Source organism: Harpia harpyja, chromosome 11 (genome assembly GCF_026419915.1).
Source record: "Harpia harpyja isolate bHarHar1 chromosome 11, bHarHar1 primary haplotype, whole genome shotgun sequence".
In the NCBI taxonomy this organism is placed as follows: Eukaryota; Metazoa; Chordata; class Aves; order Accipitriformes; family Accipitridae; genus Harpia; species Harpia harpyja.
In genome coordinates this window covers 39480804-39502830 of record NC_068950.1, presented here as the reverse complement: position 1 = coordinate 39502830, position 22027 = coordinate 39480804, and the positions used below count along the sequence as shown (strand labels likewise).

At 44.5% G+C, this 22027-nt stretch overlaps 1 protein-coding gene across 2 annotated transcripts in view; it reads left to right on the top strand.

The window, feature by feature from the left end:
• Nucleotides 1–22027, top strand: part of LRP8 (LDL receptor related protein 8) — a 198077-nt gene that overhangs the window by 160894 nt on the left and 15156 nt on the right. The window contains exons 5-10 of one of the 2 annotated variants that reach the window (XM_052800852.1): nt 8461–8823; nt 15280–15402; nt 15757–15879; nt 18778–18897; nt 19027–19152; nt 21056–21227. In XM_052800852.1, coding sequence (XP_052656812.1) covers nt 8461–8823; nt 15280–15402; nt 15757–15879; nt 18778–18897; nt 19027–19152; nt 21056–21227 — 1027 coding nt within the window. The remainder of the gene's footprint in view (nt 1–8460; nt 8824–15279; nt 15403–15756; nt 15880–18777; nt 18898–19026; nt 19153–21055; nt 21228–22027) is intronic. The other variant, XM_052800853.1, reaches the window with a different exon arrangement.

The following is a 22027-nucleotide window of genomic DNA, read 5'->3' as shown; positions in this document are numbered from 1 at the left end:
CAGCAAAGTGCTGCTTTCTATTTCAGAGCCGTAGAAACTGAAAGGCAAATCCTAATGCCATAGAAATCTCACTACTATTAAAGTGAGTGCAGTTAGCACATGACCCTTACACTTTTAATTGCAGTGAGTGTCACTCAGTGCTTAAATTTTCCATTTGGGTAGAATATCGAAGACATTTTTTCTAAAAATTATTGCCATTCCTTTGTGGAATTGTGGGTACATTATGTGGGTAGGTTGCTTACACGGAATAATAGCTGTGCCCCCTAATATCACATAACTGAAAATAATTAGGGGCTGGTTGTTTCCTGAAAAGTCTGTCAGTCTCTCCTCCTCCCAAAACCACCACAGTGGTCTTGTCTTTATAGACTTGGTCAATATAGTATGTGCTTATATTCATAACCTTGAATCTGGCTACAGTGAATTCTGCCAAGTGTCCGGTATCCTCAGTGCTTCTTTTTTAAGGTACTCCTCCCTTCAGATCAGTTGCCTTGCAAATTGTTTTATTTCAAAAGCATCTTTTTAATTGTTACTGAACCTACATTCAAACTCACTTTGGACCACTGTTCCTAGAGAAATGTGAGAGACAGTTGGGTAAACTGGGGGGTGAGATGTGTGAACTCTCGGCGTTTTTCATTTTGTCTGTGCTCCAGAAGAGTTAATAGCGCCATGTTCTAAATGAAATGAATATTTAAGGCTGATAGTGAAGCAGACTGCAACAAGAAGTAGTATCTCCTCTTACAGAGAATTCCCATCAAGCAAAGTAAATTAGTGGAAGTGGAGATTTTATGGGGCAGTGACCTCATTGCTTGCAATGTGAGCACTGCTTTGTCCCTCATTACTCAGCTGAGTTAAAACCTGTGAGCCCTCGGCTGCTGTAGCTACCAGATTATCATGCTGAAGCCAGGCTTTTCTCTCTGCCGTACCTGTTTGGCCCATTGGTTCAGAAATGTATCATGAGCGTGGCCAATGTGTGGCTTTTCTTTGTTCTGTTTTTCACAGATAGGCCTGTGCAGTGATTCCATCAACAAAGAATTCTACCTAAGAATTAAGATTTTTTTTTTTTCTCTACAATTGCTTTTGAGGTGCACAGTTTCCATGATGCACAAGCAGAGTAGTACCTGTAGCTTTGTAGTGTCAGTTGCCGCTCCCTTGTCTTACCCACATTCAATAAAGTATTGTAGATTGTTACAAACCTCCAGGATTCCTTTTTTAGTTATGGCAGTGTAAAAGACTTGATTGATTCTGGTGGAATGGTTCAGTTTTCCAGCTGGTTAAACTGGTGCCATCCCTGTGCTTGGGAATGTGCGGGTAAGGAGGAAGCGGCAGGACAGCGAAATAGCTGTGGACCAACAGACATGGGTTTGAATTCCTTGCCTTTCCCAGTCAGAACAAAAATGGAGCTTGCAAATTTTCTGAGAACAAAACAAATCGTGCCATCATTTGCCAATGTGACGAAAGTGTAACTTTTAAGATTCTGATGAAGTCTCTCTCCTGAGCTGGGTGTAAGAAACCAGACAGCGGTGGAGAAAACAGGCAGGTGTAATAAGGCAGTTCATGTCTCTGTATTAGCAGATGCACACAGAGTGGAAGTCTGCCCAATGGATGGAAAGTGAGATCTATGGAGTAGGCTTTTCCTGGCAAAGTGTCTGTGATTTAAACTCTGTAATGGCAAAATTAGCTCCTGGTCATGTAGGAAGTCCTGTGCAGGCAGTCCTCATAACCACAGGGAGTGCTGCTGAATCTAGGAGGTCTGCGTATGCAGTAATGTGGGTTTTGTGTGTACTGTTACAGGATCAAGGGCCTGTTCAGTAATGCCCTATTCTGGTTGCTGGAAGAACGTTTATATATATATATATATATATTCCTCAGAAATACATAATTTTGTGTGATAATATTAGAGCAGCTGTTAGTTTCATGGATACTATCAGATGTTTCTGAGGGATTTGCCAAATTGGTGTAATTTGTAAAATTGCTATTTTAATAAGCAAGTCATGTCTGAGGGAATAGGAGTGAGCTTGTCCTGTACAGGTTCCAACTTTCAGAGTCAGAAAAGAAACCCACTAAACACATCCCAGCATATTTTTTTCCATTTAAATTTTGGCTAGTACCAAACATGTCCAATCTGATTCAGCTGATTGTAATCCAAAGAGTAATAGTAATGTCTTTATCCTTATGAGATGCCCATGGGGTGTCTTGGATTTTAGCAAAAAGCAGTACAGTATCAACCTTAGGCATTCTGACCATCTTTTTTTTTTTTTTTTTTTTTTTCTCCCAAGCTGCTTTATTTTACCCATAAACCCTCTACAGTGGACTGACTTGTTCTTATTTTGAGGTCATTTTCAGTCATTTAACCTGTGAATAACTTCCTAATGCTTTCTTGGTATGAAGTAAATTTGAGGAGACTGCAAGTATGAGTTAGCAACCTTATTGCACATAAGTAAGATTAAAGACAGGGAAGAAATTCAGAGTGTACATACCTTTTGTACATCAGCTGCTTCTCTCCATAAATTGTGAGCTCATAATTAATTATATTTTCAGAAAATTAAAGCACTTTGAATGAATATATGATTCTCAGGAAATAATGTTCTAAATCGATAAATACATTTTTGAACCAACTATTATTTATCAGCAGGGGCTTTGGCGTCTGGTTGCTCCATTATAATTAACTAATACTATGCAAATACTGCTGCAGAGAATGGAAAAATAACTCATTTGTGTTTCAGGAGAGCAGTGTGGCAAAGGCAGTGAGCGCATGCAAATATTAATTTGCAAGAGTGCGTGAGATGGCTTCTTAGCTACATTACTGATTTGAACAATATCAGGAATTACTATTCCTTCTGCAGTCTTCATCTATATGGGCTTTTCGGTATCAATCACCATAGCAACAACCACTGTTAGTAGTGAGACTGCAATTCAGCTGCATTATTCCCTCCATGGGAGGCCTGTCATTTTTTCAGAGCAATTCGCTTCAAGGTCATCTTCATTTACCTCCATCTCTTTTGCTGTCCTTCCTGGAGGGCAGCTTTCCGTGGGAAACTTGTCCTTCTAGGCATGAATCAGTGCTTTAAAGATTGGCATTTGACCGAAGATCTGTATGAAATATTCAGATATTTGGTAAGCACACCAAATGTCTGCAGACAAAACAAATAATTTAGGTATAATTAAGCCTGAATATAAATACTAGTTAAATAAAACTAACATGATGACAGCATTGGTAACTGGCCTGGGAGTTCCAACTTAATTTAGCCTGTCTGGACTCTGTGACCTCCTTATCCATGGTCCAGCTCAGAGATTAATTTATGTGGGCTGTGGTAGCTGGGTTTGCACTTTGTGCAGAATACCTGGGCAGATGGAGTTCAGGCATTCCACTCCTGCAGCCATGTGGAGCTCAGATCCTAAACCTCACAGCTTAGGAGAGTTTCTGAAGCCCACTAACCTCTCCTGCCAGTGTTGAAGTGGTGATAAATCAACAGCAGGTCTCTTCCTCCCCAATGCAAATGTTAGTATGTGCAAATCATCCTTTGCCTTCTTTAGAAGAGCTGTGATCACATTTAAGCAAACAAGAAATTTTGAGCCACACTTTTTTTAAGTTGCTTTGGGGAGGGTGTCAGAAAAATGCAGTTTAATAATTCATCTTATTTTCTTGTCTTCAGCATCAGTAATTGCTGTTATCCACTTTACCACAAATTTTACCAAATAATTATCTTTCTTTAAGCCATTCATGTAATTTCAAGTAGAACTGACTTTTTTTAAGGAGAGAGATGAATTAAATATCTGACTCTTACTGAAAAGCTAGAAAACCTTTAATTAAAGATTAGCAGTGGCAGCAGTTATAGTCCATTGTACATAATTCCTAGCTCCTATTAATGATGGATATCCTGTTTATTTCATATTCTGAGTTTCATCCACATTTGAGGATCCATGCTTGGTAGAGATGTGCACTGTAGAAACGTTATTATGTACAAATATATATTTTTTTGAAATTGCAGCTCTCAAAGAGTGCCCTGTGTCTTTAGAGCATTCTACTTTTCTCTATGAATGCTTAAAAAGCATATGGTAGAATTATCTTAATTTTTTGGTGCAACGCCTGAGCTAAGATTGTCCCTGTTGCACCACACTACTCACTAAAGCCTCTGGTTAAATCCTGGCTCCAGGCAAAAGAGAACCAGCCAGTACTGAAACACTAACTCCACAACTGTCATCTCTCTCCGTTTTTTTTTTTTTTTTTTGTGGTTTGTTTTTTTTTTTTTTTTAAACTTCCTCTATCCAAAGACTGCTTCTGCTCCGCTTTCATCAAAAGATGTGACAAGACTGCAGCTGGAAGCTGTGAGGCAAAAACTGTGACAGTTGTGCTCTATGTATTGGCATATAGTACACAGCAGAAATTAATGCAGAACACCTCTAGTATATATTGTCTGTAGGCCAAAGCACATGTACATTCATTTAGATGTGATACTGTGCTTCCTAAAACTGTGAAGAACCTTAATGGATTACAGTACTCTACAAAACTGCTTTTGTAATTATGCTTGTTTACTGCTTTGAAGCCTGTTGGTTAAACACTTCTTGACAAACATTTCTAAGATTTCTGCTGGGATCACTTCATATTTGAAGTAGGTTTTGCACCTTAGAGTATGACATTTATTAATTTCTTTGGCACTGAGGAAAGCAAGCTAATATTTGTTTCCTTTGTTTTGCACAAATAAGCTTACAATAGGACAGGTACCAAAACCAGACAATGCAAACAAATTGCTCAAGTCAAAGAAAAAAATACCCCAGTGATCATTTAATTACTATTCGCACATTTTCTATTGAAATGCTCTTGAGGCAGTGAAATGCTGTAGTGATGGGACTACCTAGGTACCCTGAAAGATTTATGAAAGGAGATGTGAGTAAACTGTCCCTGAGACTTTACTTCCCCATCCTCATCTCCCCAGGTGCTACGTAAGATAATTTGTAGTGCTGCTTTTTATTAGGTTCTTCAAACCAGCACCAAACCATGCAGCACGGACCCCAAAGAGCACGAGCATGCTGGCTCTTGTCTAGGTACAGAGGAATTGTAAGCAGCTTTTCTCCTCTGTTGCCTGTTTGTGCCAGAGCAAGTCCCCGAGTGGCTGGAAGCTGCAGACATTGCTTTATCCTAGCATGCCCTGCGGATTTTAGCTGTCAGAGAGGATAACAGAAGAGTGAGAGGAATTGGGACAATATCTGCCTTCCCATGGCCAGCAGGAGAGCCAGCTGTACAGGGAGATGGAGGTCTCTGCTGGAGGCGTGTGTGACCCAGAAGGAACTGTCCCATTTGAGCTGGCCTGAAGATGGTCATTAGGTCTCTAAGTGAAGAAAAGGACATTTTTATTTCTTGAGTTCACCAGGAGGTGCCTAGAGCAGCCTTCTGCAGTGAGGGACCATGTGCTCCCATTTGGCACTGCCACTGGCTGCTAGTGCACGCACTGCAGTGGCCCCTGTGACAGCTCTGGTGGCTGTCCAGCAGCCTCCTTGTCATGGCACAGTGGTAGCAACCCATCAGTCTTACTGGTTGTCCCAGCAGCGTATGGCTGCTGTAATTGCAGGCAGGAAGACCTGAGCACAAAGAGCTGTTCTGCTGCCTCCCAGGCCTTGTCCCAGTGCAGGTGATGCCCTGTCAGCGCTGGTGCCACTGCCCCTGGCTTTAGCTGTGCCAGTGAGTTGCAGAGATTGATCCCCACCTAAGGACTGCGGTGGTGGGAAGGGGGAGTTAGCAACAGCCAGACTGCTGTGCCTGTTCAGTGGAGGGAGAACTTGTAGTCTCTAGTGCTGTCATCACACTAAATTTAATTTTTTAAAAGAAATAAAATAATCATGACCATGTGATTTTTCTAGCTAGTAATTCACAAGGTTCACCGAGAAAGTCCTCATGAGAGGTTACAAAAGCTGAACTGCTTCTATTTTCTGGCTGAGATTATCAGTAATTTTATATCTGTACTGGGATTTGTAGGTGCTGAGGAGGAGCTTTTGTGCAAACTTCCATTGTCTGTATCCCACACATATGTTTATCCGTCGCTAATTTGCCAATGCAGCAGATTTCTGAAGGGAAAGGCGTACAGACAGAAGGAGGGGTGGAGGTGGGTCCAGGAAAACAACGAGGGGAAAAAAGATGTGCTCATTACAGTTAGGGGAAAGGAAATTAATGCACATTTGGAGTGTGCAAATCATTACAACCTTGCCCAAAAATTAAGCATCAAAGGACTATGCAAAATTTTGCTCACTGATCTGTTTCTGAGAGTCATCAAAATAATGCCAGAAAAGCAATTTCTTTTTCTTAGCCTTGATCTGATACAGAAACTGTACATAGCCCTAGAAATATTCCTGTTTCTCACTTCCTTTTTTAAATAGATTGGTAAGATTATAACTGTTGCCTTAAATTTCCACTTGGTGGTTCTATATTACGCATCATCCGAAGAGGGTGTTAGGTTATACAGCTGCGTACTGATCAGTAGGGTTAATAGATTATTTTATTTCTAGTTATGGGATAAGGATAGAAAAGTATCAGTGAAGAAAAAGAGCAGAATTTGGGTGAAAACTGGAGCATTTTAATGGTTTCAATTCTGCCAGCCAAAAGAGGGGGTTTTTTAGATGCTTCCCCACCAGACTGTGCTCGTATTTCAGGTGCTTATGAGAGGCATTCATCTCCTAATATTAGTTGTCTGATCTCAGTTCCCTCTGTTTGGAGAGGAGAAATATTAGCCCCTCCAAGGGACAATTCTTATCCCAAGGTAGGTAGCAGGAGTTGCCTGTTGAGGGCACCTCTCTATATCCAAAATACTCTACTGAGTAGAGAAGGAGCCTGAGCAATCTGCCTGGACCAGGTGATACTTCAGTGTCTAACACTAGGTGCTCATTGGTGACCACACTCTGTTGCATTTAATTATTGATGTCAAGTTGGGCACACAGCAGTGTGCAGCTGAGATTCTCTTTAACATTTATCCCTGTTGGAGGGAGCTTGGGTTGTAGCCAGTGCATGGTAGTATTGCACCAAGGAAGGCAAACCTCTCTTTCTTCTATTTAGGCAGATTGCTACTCTGGTAGACACAGTAACATCTGGAAAACCTGGGACTAAATGGGGCAGAGCATGGGGCAGGAGGGGAGAAGCATACATATTGTCACACTCTGACGTAAAACTACAGGCTGCTTAGGCTAACAGGTAGAGCCCAGCAAGTTTGCAAGCTAGAATGTAAGTATCCATGTACAAGTGAACATGTTCTTAATTGCTAGATAAATAGAGTGTCATTCCCAGGTATAAAACAGACAGAATATTTCAGTAGAATACTACTTGAGTTCCTGTCGTTGGCTGAAAGCTGGGATATGACAACTCCTTTACAGAGATTCTGCTGCTTTCCAGATGCACTTGCCATTGCAGCAGTCGGTACCATCTGAACTGTGTGGTTTATCACAGGGGCTCTGCAGATACGACAGTAAATAGTTTGCTTCTGAAGACAAAAAGACTGCCAAGTGCAATGTGAAAAAAAAAAAGTTTATTGTAATTTATTTGTATATATTTATTGTACTTGTAATTTAGCAAAGCCATAAGTTTCCTGTAGATGACTGAAACTGCAGACGCAGAATTCTTTTTTAAGTAAATACCTAAAAGTACTTACGGAGAATTTCTTCCAGGGTGTTGGCTCCCCCACACCTTGATGATATAAAGTGACTCTGAACTGCACATTGTTGGAGTACCTGAAAGTTTAATTTGAGTAGGCTTCTCTGGTTCAGCTGTCCATTAGGCTTGCAGAGGAGAGTACTCCACTCGGCTTCCTATCTGACAAACGCCTCATTTGTATGTTAATGTTGAGTTGTGATTTCCAGAGAAGGCATTCAGTGTGTTGTAAAGGGCCTTACTGGCAGATTGCAGCTAAATTGATGCTCGACTTACTAAATATTTACCCTACACATCCCACTTAATATGTCCAAAACCAGGCACACTGTGAAATCCTGAAACCTGATTCTGTGCTTGTGAAAGTCAGGAAGCTGGTAATGTCAGCGCAAAGCAAATCGAAGTGCTGTGCAAGTCCACCGGCACACCTCTAGCCCGCCCTGCAATCTCCCCGCTCTTTCTGTGCCGTCACCCCATAACACTGGGGCTTGCCTGGCTGCTCTTGCCTCAACACCAGGGCAGCGCTGCAGGTGGCCCCTCACTTTTCCTACCTGCAGTTCTTGCAGCCCTGCTGTCCCTTCTTCAGGGCTGCCCATTGCCCATAGAGGATGCATCCTATGGCACAGCTGGGGAGATGACCACTGCGTCTTCACCTGCTCCTTGCTATGTAGTTTACCATTAGGGAAAAATGTTTTGGGTTAGGACAGCCAAGGTAATGCTTTTGTGCCCTCGCTCTCCCCCTGTCTCAGACATTGCTAATGTGCTAAAGCTGGCACAGTGGTGAGGGGTAGGTTGGAGACCTCACAGCTCACCTGTTTGTTTTTATTCCCAAGCCTGTTCTCCCAATGAGTTCCAGTGCAGTAACAAGTCGTGCATCTCCATCATCTTCGTGTGTGACGGTGACAATGACTGCGGGGATGGCAGTGATGAAAGAAAATGCTCCCCTCTGACCTGCAACCCCAATGAGTTCCAGTGTAACAACAGCGTGTGCATCCCAGAGCTGTGGGTCTGCGATAACCAGATGGACTGTGAGGATCAGTCGGACGAGTCCATAGAGAAGTGTGGCTACGATGCCAAGGCCCTCAACACCTGCGCGGCTCATGAGTTCCAGTGTGGCAATGGTGAATGCATCCACCTGAATTGGAAGTGTGATGGGGACGAAGACTGCAAGGACAAGTCTGATGAGCAGGATTGCCGTGAGTGTCTGCAGTGGTAGGGCAGGGCTGAGGGCTCTCCTTGGTAGGGGAGAGGGGCCAGAAAGCTGCTGTGGGCTGTGTTTTAAGGCGTCTTTGATGTCTGTGCAGCAACTGTGTGCCTGACAAGGAGAGTTTGTGTCCCAAACGGCACGGCTGGGTGCCCAGTCCAGCAGGGTCAGGTGTATTCCAGACTCCTTTTATGCTTTTTTCCTTGAGGATTCAGAGAGGAGGTGCAAGAGCTGTTGGATGGTACCATGCGTCACAAGAGATCTGTTTCACTAGAAAGACAAGGAACAGAAGATGGGAAAAATGTTCAAAGCCCTCAGGCTGCATGGTGAGGTCACAGCCTGGAGGTTAGAAGCCGCAATGCTAAAGGGAATGTATGATCAGCAGAAAAAAAATAATTAATTTTCTGCCTCTGAAGTTAGAGTATACTGAACAAGGCAGTCAAGAGCAGCACCTCTGAAGAATCCAGTTTGAAATGCACTTTGAACTTGGCTTGATAAAGGCATAGAGCTAATAAATAATGGATTTCTTTTCAGCTGGCTTTATGCATTTAACATGGTGGTGTTGGTGTGCATGGTGTTTTGAATGTTTCATCCATTTTTAGCCACTGAACTGCTCAAGCTGGTCACTCACCTGAGGGGAAAGAGAGAGAGACAAGAAAATAAGAGCAAAATGTTTCGCTAAAATATTCATAGTGACAAGATTGAAATAAAATAAAATATTTACATAGCTGTATATATTTAGCAGCTCTGACATTGGGCCACCTCTGGGGAAGAAGGCAGCAACCAGCTGCAGAAACCAGACATTTTTGCAAAGGTACCTAAGAAAATTTACCACTTTTGCCAGCACCATCTTTTCATACCCATGACAACACTGAGTCCAGGCTGGTGAGCTCAGAGCAGCTGTGTGGGAGAGCCCTTCAAGGAGCAGGGGATCAGACTCTCCCCCAGGCAGAGGCAGGCAGATGTAAATTCAGTGGCTTCTTTAGCAAGAGGAGGGGGATGTAGTAAGTCCTGGACATCACTGTTTACACTGCAGGAGAGCAGGGGGATGAGCCACAGGTAATCCTGGAGCTGCTGTGCCTTTAAAAGAGCCAAGGACCCTCTTAAAAGACAGGTGAGAGCAGAGTAGGAGAAGCCGAACATGTTTTGTTAGGAAGAGAGCAGCTTTGCTGGGTACGAGGATATCATCGCTGTCAACCCCCTTCCGAGTAGGGATGGATTAGCTAGGATGTCTTTTCCTTCATCTCCAAGAAGGTGATAGAGGAGCTGAAGACCTCTTGGGCAGCAGGTACCCAGGCAGTACTTCCATGGTCTGAAGCATCACAGGGACAGCGGAGTCAGGAGACAAAGCTGGTTACTGGCATCCGTTTCAGTATGAAATGACTGTAAGAAAGCCAGGCAGGAGCATGTCCGGTGGAGATGTGCACTGCTAGCTGGGACAGCCTGTGTTGTTTGGTGCCTGTTTTCATTCTGAGACCTCCTGCAGACAATCCTGCACTTGTATCCCCTCCGAATCAGGAGGCAGCGGCTAGGCCCGCATTACAAACACAGGTGAAGAACTGGTGCCTGGCGCAGGGGACTCCCAGCAGAACTGATCTCTGTCCCACAGGTTGCATTCCCTGCAGTGATGGCAACCTGGCAGGATGGCTGAGTTTAGACAATTCAGGACACACAAAGGTGAACTCCTCTATTTCCAAGTGGTAAAAGAGGGGAGCAGGTTACAGATGGCATTTTCCAATGAAATGTCTCTAAAATTTCAATCCCTGTTGTTCAACTTGAAAGGAATTGTTTTAAGTCTTTTACAGGCCCCATTTTCTTTGACACTCTGCTGGGTGAAAGGAGTGGGACTGTGCCCGTGTACCTTGCTGAGGCAGAGAAGGCACTCTGTTCCCCAGCTTCTTTCGTTGATCTGACAGACACCAGCAATATCCAGCTGAGCTCAAACTGCTGAGAAATGAGGCCCAAAAGGAGCACGGCTCTGACAGCATCCCTCAGCTACAGAGCAGCTTCGCCAAGTAGCACCTCCAGATACACCAAGGGCAGCCTCTCTGGGGCAGAGGACGCAGCTGGACACCGCTGCAGCACAGCACAGTGCTGACAACCAGTGGAGGAAGGAGGAAATGTGGCAGAAGTGACTTGAGACAATTATATCTCTGACTAGGGGAGATTTAGCACTCGAGGTTTTTTTCCAGTAAGTCTCAGTACAGCACAGTGTGCAGCTTATCTACCCAGGAGAAACGAGCATGTTAGCTGCTTCTGCTGCTTTCAGTCCTGTGGGCCGGGAACAGTGGGATTCAAAGCCCCATGTTTTAGCTACTGCAGTGCTCCTCTGTATGGAGTGCCTGGTTCTGCCCTTTACACCCGTGCAAACTAGGAGTCACCCCAGTGCCACAGAGGTACATAAGCTTGCTGCTGTTTACACCGTGGGGAGGGGAATCTCTAAGGTAGTAGCCAGCAGAGGATTTGCAGCATTGTGTAGCTGATGGGTCGACTGGGTCAGTGACAAAACTGATGTTGCTTCCCCATCCTAAATGCAGCTGTTGCTTGGGTGCCTGCAGTAAGAAAGTGACTTTTGAGAGCTCTGGAAACTCACCATCACTGTTCATCTGTCAGACTGAAGAGTTTAGGTATTGACCTTGATTATGTCTTATTCCTCTCCAGAAATTCTCGGAGATCAGTATCGCATTGCACGCGGGGCGTTACAGGTGTGTGACGCTGCTCCATCCCCTTAGCAACAGGGATGGCACAAGTACCACTAGGTCTGACTTGATTAAAACTGCAGATATCAGCACTACATCTTCTCTTGTAAATGGGAGTCATATGGGGTTTGCATCGTATAAAATAGAGGGATGGGAGCTAATGTTTTAAAAAAAATGTCATGAGGCCATCACCAGTCATTTGTTATAATCATTTTGGGGTGATAAACAAGTAGAGCAGAAACGAAGGGTGACAATTGGTGAACAGATTTTGGCAGCGAGACAGCAAATAAATAGGAGGGAATGAGCATTTCAGGAAAGCTGTGTGAGAACGTTGAGTGGTTGGGGTTTTTTCCCTAGCATATATATTCAAATATGTATATATATTTATAAAATGAACATTAGGTTAGATTTATTAGTCTCCAAATCTGGAATGGTTATATTTTAAAATGTCCTTTGCAACTCACATTAGGGTATCCAGAAGGGAGAATAAATAATGCTTACAACTGACAGCTAGAAAACAGATCCCTTGAGACCTGACCTCACACTTTTGTGCCTCTGTCTCCCCATCTATAAAATGAGATGGATGCATTTTGCAACTGCTGGGGTTTTCTTGAGATTAAGTTCATTTTGGGAGGAAGAAAAACCAGAAGACAGAAGAAACACAGGTTCAGACTTGGAATCTGGAATATATCTGCTGAATTTGAGCAATACAGATTTGTGCCCAGTATTTGCAAATGGGAAGTGTGTCTGTCTGAGTGTACCTGTTAATTTTGCAGGGCTTTGGTAAACTGTTTCATGCTGGATTTACAGAGCAGACGAGATGGCTATAAAACTGCTGAGATTTCACTGATTTAAACCTTCCAAAATAGCACAGCAATTTTCTGAACATCTTATGCAAATTAACTGCACAGCTCTTCCCTCTTCTTGGCATATTGCTCTGCTTTGGGAATGGCCCTGATGGCAACCTGCTGTCAACTCTGCCAGTGGTGCCGAGATGGGTTTGTGTCCCGGCTTCAGGATAACAAACTTCCTGGCCCTTTCCCCTCAAACTTATGCTCTCCAGGCCAGGTATAAACATAGCGTTCTCTCTCCTCCTACTGAAAAACACACCAAAAAATAGAAATGCTGTATATGCATTTTAATATCTCTGTGATCAGTAAGAGTTGTTACTGTATCTGCTCTTTTAGATGTCTGTTAAGAGGCTCAGGGGCCATTCCTCAAAGGTCTGAACTTCCACAGCTCTTGTGAAGTGAGAAGTGAGCCAGGAAACCAAGCCCAGTCTCCAAACTTCTGTCTCTTCTTGAAGCAAAAGCTTTGTGCAGTGATATTGTACAGTCCCACATCTGTGTTCTGCAGTCCCTGTAGCAACCGAGCTAAGAGCTGTGCTGTCATTTTTCTCTCAGTCTTGTGGCGTTTGTGCAACATTGTCTTTGCAGTTCCTGCAAAATTCTCCTTCATTTTCATTTGTTTTAGGATTAGAAACCTTACTATTTTTAGCATCTAGCTATAACTGCTTTTTAGAAGAGCTTTGAAGATTATAGTTGAGGACAATTAGTAGGTTTTATAACGGCTGCCTTCCAAATCTGTAGCTGTTGTCATGCAGATCTACTTGATAAACTGGAGACCTGTTCCTGCTCCAGGAAAGACAAGACCACCATTGGTTTTAATTACATGTTACACTTTTGTGGGGGATTAATATTTATAGTAAGAAATGGTGACCGTCCTTTCCTGTCTCCACATACAGAATTTGCTACAGAAAAGGTGAAGTAAACTGTTTTTTATAATTGTGGCAAGGGAATTTTCGGCTGTACAGTAGGAAAAGCTTTGCAATGGCCAAGGTTTAGCTTGGAAGAGGTCGGGATTGCCTAGGGGGAAGGTGGTCTCTCCATCGTCAGGGCTTCTCCAGGCAGGTGGCTGTGCATGGCAGGAACGGTTCAAGCAGAAGTACTTCTGCCTCCCTGCAGGAGCTCTTACTGCCCCTTCCAGATCTGTGGTCTGTGATTCTCTCAGACCACAGCTTTGTTTCTTCCTCTCCTTCATTTTTCTCCATTTAGAGCAGCAGTTCCCCCATGCTTAGTTTGGAGATGCTGTCCCACTGAGGTTTCCCATTTCTGTGTCTGAGTTTATTAGCTGAAACGTGGCAACACAGCTGGTCCCATAACTATGCTTATTGCTTGGGATTTTTTTCTCGCTTTGCAGCTTTTTATGAATATAGTGCATATGGCTTTCCTCTCCAAGGAGCAGTGCTATTTCCAAACTTTACTCATGTGAATACTGTGTATTTCTAAAGGCAGGATTTCTCCCTTCCCCCACCAGCCCTGCAGTTGTGGCTTTTCCTGTCTCTTGTGCCCTTCACTGGCTGACGATGCCCTAGAGCTAAGTCCGGTGAAGCAGTCATGAATCTGGATCCTGGATCCTGTGGGATGCAATCACCAATAATGTTGAGCCTTTGTGCAACTAATACTTTATGGTATCGATGCTGGCTCACTTCATGTCTGTGGCTCTTCTTGGGTTATCTGAAAGTAGTAATTTTTGTATTAGAACCAGTTTGTCAAATTGTCAAGGAAGGTCTGGCACGTAGCTCTCGCCTCCCATGTAGTAACATCAGTGCTGACCTCCTCTAGCTATTCAGAGGCAGTGATTTTCTGTCGTGTGATACCAGGACACAATCACCAAGATGGAAAGGCTAGAATCAAGAGCTCTCCAGGGTGTGCTGCCTTAATAGGATTTTAAGAAAACATCTGTAAAACGGTTCCCTCAGAAGTAAGCTGCATGCCATCTCAGGAATGAGGAGCCTGTTTTGCCAGTGAACTACAGGCTGCAGCCCTTTGCTAGCTAGCGAGTGCCTGTACCCTTTGTCAACACAAGTCTGATTCCAGCTAGGGAGGTCTCTCAAGTAGTGTAACCTTGAGGAAGGAAATGTGAATGATTTTTAGTATGGTTAGTGCAGCTGTTTGTTTTATTTTTTTACCCAACTCTGCTGTTCATCAGGTCTGGTTTGAGTCTGTAATAATCGCACCTGGCCAAATGAGCTTCAGGCTTGAAACCTGGCCTGACACTGGCGATGTTTTTGGCCTGTAACCCCAAGAAACACCAAGCCATAGTGCAGTGGAGCTCTTCTGCCTTCCAGTGGTCTGTTAGTTCATGGGCATTTAGTAACCTGAATGATCATGTCTCTGTTGCTAGCTTTGTCCCTAGTGTGACCACATTGGCTTTGGAAGAGAGAGTCAATACATGTGTCTTGCCTATGCCCTTAGCCTGAACATGTTTTGAAATACATCTTAAATATAATTTTTTCTGAAGGAAGGTGAGTTGAGGAGCAGTTGCCTTTGCCTACCCAGTGCCACTCTGCACTCCTAGCTGGAAAGCAGCCTGGCCTCTCGCATAGACTGAAGACCCCAGAGGGGCTCCACTGCCAATAGTTTTGCTGCCTGCTTGCTTTCTTGTGTCTCACCCAAGAAGCTTCACTGCCTGCCTGCACTGATTCTATTTTGACTAGATCTGCTCATACAGGCCTTGGGGCTCTTTTCCCAAGGATGTAGAGGTGATCTGGCATGGCAGAGGGGCACAGGAAGACAGTGGCTGAGGCAGCTGCTGTCTCTGTTCCTTTGGTAGAAGCAGCCGATGCTCTGTGACATTTGCTAACAGAGGGTGCAAAACTCCAGCAGTGTCAGAGATACGTGGCTAAAAGGTCCCTCACAAAATACTCACGTTCTGTGTGGCTAATGCTTGAATGTGTTGTCTTAAAGCTCTGGTGACCTGCCGGCCAGATGAATTCCAGTGTGGCGATGGGACCTGTATCCATGGAGCAAAGCAGTGTGACAAGGTGCACGACTGTCCTGACAACAGTGACGAGGCAGGCTGTGTCCAAGGTAGGTACAGGCAGCTCTGCACTCCTTATGCTCCATGGTGTAAGCCTGCGAGAGCTGCGTGGCTATTGGAAAGGGAAGAGGCCTGTGCTGCTCCTGTGCGGGTTGTGGCAGGCTGCTTCCTGTAGAGAGTTTTAAGCCGTTCTGGCAGTGGGGTTGCTTGGGAGAGATGATTGTGCTGACCAGGCAGACTGCATGACTTGAAAAGTTCCTTGCATGATACTCAGGCTTAATGTTCATTTGCTTAATCCCATCCTACTTCTGCTAATGACACCCTCTTGAAGCTTTATATCAGGCTTTATGTTGTCATGAGCCTCGTCTAACTTAGTTGCTTTCCTCTCTTGCCCGACATGACAGAGTCAGCATGTGAAAGTCCCAGCAAGTTTCAGTGTAAGAGTGGAGAGTGCATTGACGGAGGCAAAGTGTGCGATTCACATAGAGACTGCAGGGACTGGTCTGACGAGCCTCTGAAAGAATGTGGTACAGTACTTGCCTTCTACGTGTTGCTCCTGTTGTAACTGCTTCCCCTCTCCTCCATCTGGCGCTCACAGCTTTGAGTGTAACCACATGTAGCTGCTAATGCTATTTCTCACTCTGCTCCTCTTTCCTTGCCTTTATTCTCTCATCACCCTTCGTATGAATATAATTAGTAGCCTAGTCTGATCATCTGTAAGTTTGAACTGTGCCCTTCTCAGCTCAGCGTTTATTCTTGGAGGGATGTATGAACTGAGCATGGGACTCGGAACCAGGAATTCCCCCTCTCCCCAGATACTAGTGTCCTCCACAGCACAGACCAGTTCATTTAGCCTCACTGCCTAAATTATCTTTGAATTGTGAGATGATGATAAAATCATAAAAATTTAGCATTGGGAACATGCTTTGAAGGTGCAGCAATCGCTGAGAGATTACTTCAGCCATTTACGGGTTTTACATCTTGTTGCTGCTTCCCTTAGAAATGACAGCAGGTTGCTCTCTGCAGCATCCTGCCAGCTCTGGGCTAGTGAGAATGCACAAGCCACGAGAGCCAGGTCTGCATCGGGGCTGTCAGAGTCAGCAGAACGGGAAGCCCCGGCCAGAGAGCTGTGCCACTCTCCCTAGGGCAGCCAGTCTCTCACCTTTCCCAGCAGGCATTGTGGGCACCAGCCCCAATCTGGAGCATTACTCAAACACATTTGATTTTTTTCCCAAGTGCAGAAATGTTTCAGACAGGCATCCCTTTCCATGACACTGTGGAGCACTAGCAGCGTGGAGCTCAGTGCCTGCCTCTTAGGTAACTCACATTCAGGAAGAACTGTCAGTCTCTCCTTTGTATAAGACAAGAATTGTGTGTGTATGCCTAGTGAGGATGCTCTTACCTTGTACTTTCCATATGCCCTTGCTTTATTCCACACTAATCCACATCTCCCTGTCTTTCTGAGTGGCTGTTGCAACTTGTCTGTCTGTGGAGGTCTCCCAACAAATCTGGCAGCCCAGTTTGTCTTAGGAGACTGGGCAGTAGCACGGCACAGCTGGGCTTGGTGCTCAACTTTATGGAGGTGCCATGGCTGACTTGGTGCAGTCCCAGGCTAGCAGTGAAGTGTCATTTGAGTTAGGAAGCTGAGCAGAGAATAGCCCCCAAGGGAAACATGTTTCTTTAAGAGTGCAGAATGATGTGGATTGCTGTGAATGTAACGCCCACACACAAGTAATCCATGCAGAAGGCAGGAGGTGCAGGACATACTCATCTTGGTGTGTCTGTCTAGCTGTGTGCTAGACAGACAAGGCAGTGCCCTCTGAGATTCCCCAAAAAAGCACAGCAGAAGACAGAACATCACTTGTCTTTTAGGCAGGCAGTGAATATACTGCTGAAGTTTGGGTAATGGGCAGCAGCTGCCCAGCAGAAAGAGAACAGGCTAATGTCTCTGCCTGGCTCCTCCTCAGCTCCTACTGAGAAGTGCAGCCAGTGAACTAGCACTTGATTTACAATGTCTAAATCCATTCCACAGAGCACCTCTGAAACCATGGGAATCATCTGAGTGAGGGTTTGCTTGTTAGTAGAAACAGCCTTTGTAGTATTTTGCAGAGAGCAGTTGTGCATGTTTATGACCTAATTTGCTAGAGGCCTACGCAAGTGTAGGAATAGTTGATATCCAGTAATAAACATCATTGAACAGTGACAACACACAATGTGACTCTGTGGACACCTTCTTGGAGCCTAGTGAACTTCCTCTATTAATAATGTATTGATATCTATATGTGTGTGTGTCTTTGATAGGAAGGTGAGAGCATCCCAGAGCTGAGATGGGGTTCCTTCTGGCATGGTATCTTCCTAGTCTTACTGACTTAATTGGCTTCTGGTTGTTTTCATTTTCTTCCAAGAGCACTGGTTTAATGGCTCTGCTGTACTGCTCAGCTGCAGTGTGCAAGGAAGCAAGAAGTAGAAGATAAATGAAAAATTTGCCTTTAAATTGCATTATAGATTGAAGCAAATCAGTTTTGCTTGTTCTAGTGAGCCCACTATCCCTGAAATCCCACAGCTTCTGTTCAGCAGTCTTACTTAGGGAGAGGACTTTCTCTTCACCTTGTGTAGGTTAATTACAACAACAAGAAATGTTGTTTCTGACAGGAAACCAGCTTTCCTCAACCTCTCATTCAGTTCTAGTTACAAGGATCCATTTAGTCTGTTTTCCATTTCAGCACTTGAAAGCAGGATCAGAGAGGTGGCCTTGGATTAGACAGGGACTCAGGAGAGGATGGGGGCCGATGGGCTGATGCAGGCTGCCAGCAGAGACTGTTGTGTGGGACGTCCCTGTGGGAGGACTGTATCTCAGTGCTAATGGAGTATCTCTGCAGACTGCACTTTGGTATTTTCTGGAATTTTCACATAGATCATTCCTTAGAGCTAGATGGGAAAATAGTACAGTATTTCAAAATAGCTGGCCCCTGGGAGATGAGACTCCCCCAGCATGAATTATTAAAGCTCAGAGACTGTTCAGAAAAGTCAACATGAACCCGTGCATGGGGAAGGAGTCATCTCCTGGAGACAGCCCTTAGGTCCCTTGGAAGTTTCTCACATGTGGCAGAGCATGCTCAAAGCAGCAGCTCTCTGATGGGATGAGATACAGAGATTCACATACACTGTATCCCCAGGGCTCCCTCTTCATTTAGCCACTAGCTTTCAGTCCAAATGATCCTACAGCATTGGTTTGGAATAATAAAGAGCAAAAAAGTGATATGGTGGTGGCTTCCTGTGTAAAGTCACTCATGCTCTTTGGGGCCAGCTCCTGGCTACCAAAAGCTGATAGATATAGGGAAATTTCTGAGGATGTCTCTTAATTTTATTCAGTCTTACAACTAAAAACCCTCCTTTGTCATAGATAATCTGTATGTCCCTTCCAGGTATTAATGAATGCTCTATGAACAACGGTGGTTGCTCACACATATGCAAAGACTTGAAGATTGGTTATGAATGTGAATGCCCACCCGGATACAAGCTTCTGGATAAAAAAACGTGTGGAGGTAATTTACATGCAAACAGCAGTCCCTTGTGTTTCACCATAGAGAGACGTGATTATATTCACTTCAGCGTTGCTCCATCACAGATGGTTTGATTTCAAGTTATTGATGGGTTTCAAACACTCCTTTCAGACATAGATGAATGTGAGAATCCAGACGCTTGTAGCCAGATCTGCATTAATTACAAGGGGGACTACAAATGCGAGTGCTACGAGGGATATGAGATGGACACCCTATCCAAGAACTGCAAAGCTGTAGGTAAGACGATGCCACAGGCACTTAAACTCTGCTTGCTCAACATCACAACTCCGATATGAAAACATGCTTGCAGGGCTGAGGCTAGGGGAACAGAAACAAAAGGAACCTAGCAAAGCAAGCAAGCAAAGACGTTTCATATTGAGCAGCACAGAACTGCTGCAGTGATAGCAGATGCGTCTCTAGGCAAGAACTACTGATCATGCAGATCAGAATATTTTAACAGTGTACAGAGCAAGATTACAGTCACTAGTTGGCTGTTTGAAGCTGAAACTAGAAAAGAAAGTCTCTTGACAGGTGTTATTGAAAACAGTGCAGCAAAAACGTTTAGTGGTAATAGTATTAAAAGGAAGAAAACATCCCAATTAAAGCACGGTAGGTTAGCCACCTCTCCATCCTTGCAGCCTCTTACACAAATACCAACATGAACAGCAGCAGTTTGCTCGACCTTATTGCAAAAATGAATGTTAATGTCAGAGGGATTGAACGTTGAATTGTGCAAGACTGAGCATTAGCCATGCTGTGGGTTTCTTTAATGGAAATAGTGGCTCTCTTGGGGAAAGGCGAGTTACCTGCAATGCAAAATTGCTTCTCTAGTGTTATCCTGCACATCAATGTGGCCTCTTTCTTCCCAGGTTCTATATGATATGCACGGTGTCCTGCTGTCCTCATAGTCTGTTAGTCTCACACCTGCAGTGAGTTAGAACTGACCCAAATCCTGGAATACTGATCTGCTTGTTAGTTAGAAAATTCTGTTGTGCCCAAGAGCCTGTGCTGGAAGCCCTGCAGCATGACGTATTCCAGAGCCAGAACTTTGTCCCAGCTCTTCCCTTTCAGTATCATGTTCCTCAGTCCCCTTTTGTCCTTCCCAGTGGAAGGACACTCTTTGCTAGGATCTTCTACAGGCCACTGTTGGAGACAAACCAGTCTAACCTGCTAAAGGTCGTTCTGAGACTCCCATCCTGTCCCTACCTCAAACAGGGAGGTGCAAAAAGAGCGAACTAAAGCTTTAGCTTTTTGACTTGCAGCTTATTTTAGTGACACTTAAGAACACAGAGAATCACATGCTCTGCTACTTGCAGAGGGCAAGGATGTGTACCTCCTGGTCTGAGCCTAGAGACATAGATGTCTGCCTCCTACGGTAGGAAACTGGCCTCTGTGCGGCCCACTGTTTATAACCTTGGAGGCTAAGGTGCTGGCTGTGGTCTTCTAAGCAAAATAACTGTTGGGTTTCTATGTGTCCTGCTCTCCTGTCTTTTGGAAAATTCAGGTCAACTTTATGCTTCTTGAGAGGCTGTGGCCTGTGCTGGCCTGAGATCACAACTGCAGTAGCAGTATCACCAGCACCCAGGCTGCAAGCTCTGGCCCCACAAAAAAAGAGATGTGAACAGCCAGAGCCCAAGTGTTTGGGTGGACTGTGTGAGTTCTGCACGTACATGACAGTCTAAAATTCCTCCCTGGCAACCAGTCCTGGCTTTGCTGGATTCAATGTGGCTCTATCATGCCTCAAGTCTGGCTGCCTCCCTTCCCTCCAGCCATCCCAGAGGGCTGTCTCTTCCTTGTCCTGGCCATGAGTCACCAAAATCTAGCCCATGTAGTTTTTATCTAAAATGTATAATTGAAAGTGAGGACGTTCCCCAGAGTTTTGCTTGTGGCTTAGCAGAATGGGCAGACCGAGAGCCAGTGTGCATCTAGTGACCACAGAGGTGCTGCGGTCCTCCATGTCTGCGTGTGATAGCTCTGTCTCTGGAAGCTGTTTACGCTTGCTGCTGGTGTGGTATAAAGCTTCCTCACAAAGCAGTAAGTATCAGTGACTGGTAGTTCTGTTGTTGTTTGAGAAATGAAAGCTGAATCCAGCTCTTGGGTCAGCTGCTGAAATGATAAATGCACTGATTTTCTGTGGTAGGCAAGAGCCCATACCTGATCTTCACCAATCGCCATGAGGTCCGTAAGATAGACCTGGTGAAAAGGGATTACTCTCGCATCATCCCCATGCTGAAGAATGTCGTGGCACTGGATGTGGAGGTGTCAACAAACAGAATATATTGGTGTGATTTGTTCTATCGAAAAATCTACAGGTAAGGGGCAAGAGAAGATGTGTGTTCTGGTACCTTTGAAAAGCTATGGTTCAATCTGTACCCCTTAAGGACAATCTGCAGAGAACTATGCAGGGTATAGTGAACCTGAGGGCTTTTCTTCCCTTACTGGATTATCTGTTGTGGCCCAGACTTTGTAAGCTTTTTTTAGGAATTGACAAAGAAATCGAGGGCTCGTGCAGTTATCTGGTTTGATACTACAGGAAGGCTTTTTGTCAATAATAGATCCTGCTGCATTTGTGCAATTACACCTAGACTCTTGTTTACTGCATCATAATGCTAAGTGATGCTGCATGAGACTGCTGCTGCGCTGTGTGCTTGCTGTACGTGAAACCACAAAGGACTTACTATGTGAAAGTACAAAGGCAGCAAATGGTGGGAGCAAGGAGGTAGCAACACAGATACTAGCTGCCTACTGTAGTCTCTGGTAGACTGGATTTAAATTCACAGCACTTGACCACAGTACGCATTCGGTAATTCTCATTCTCTCTCCTCCTTCAGTTGTTTTTATGGCATCCATCACAGCATTATGTACCAGGGCTTGTGAGTGTGCCTAGTCGAAAATGCATTTAATTTATGCGCTGAAAATCCCCCAAGTATATTCTGATTTGCATAGCTATTGCACCCTATTGCAGCTTCTACAGTGATTTGTTCTGGATTTTAGCTAATGATCAGGCAAAGGTTGATTGGTTTTGGTGTGTGGGAGCCAAGCCAGGGTTTCTGCAGGCTGTGGTAGCTCCCATGCCATTGGCAGGGAAATTTGCCCAGGCTGTGCTGAGTAT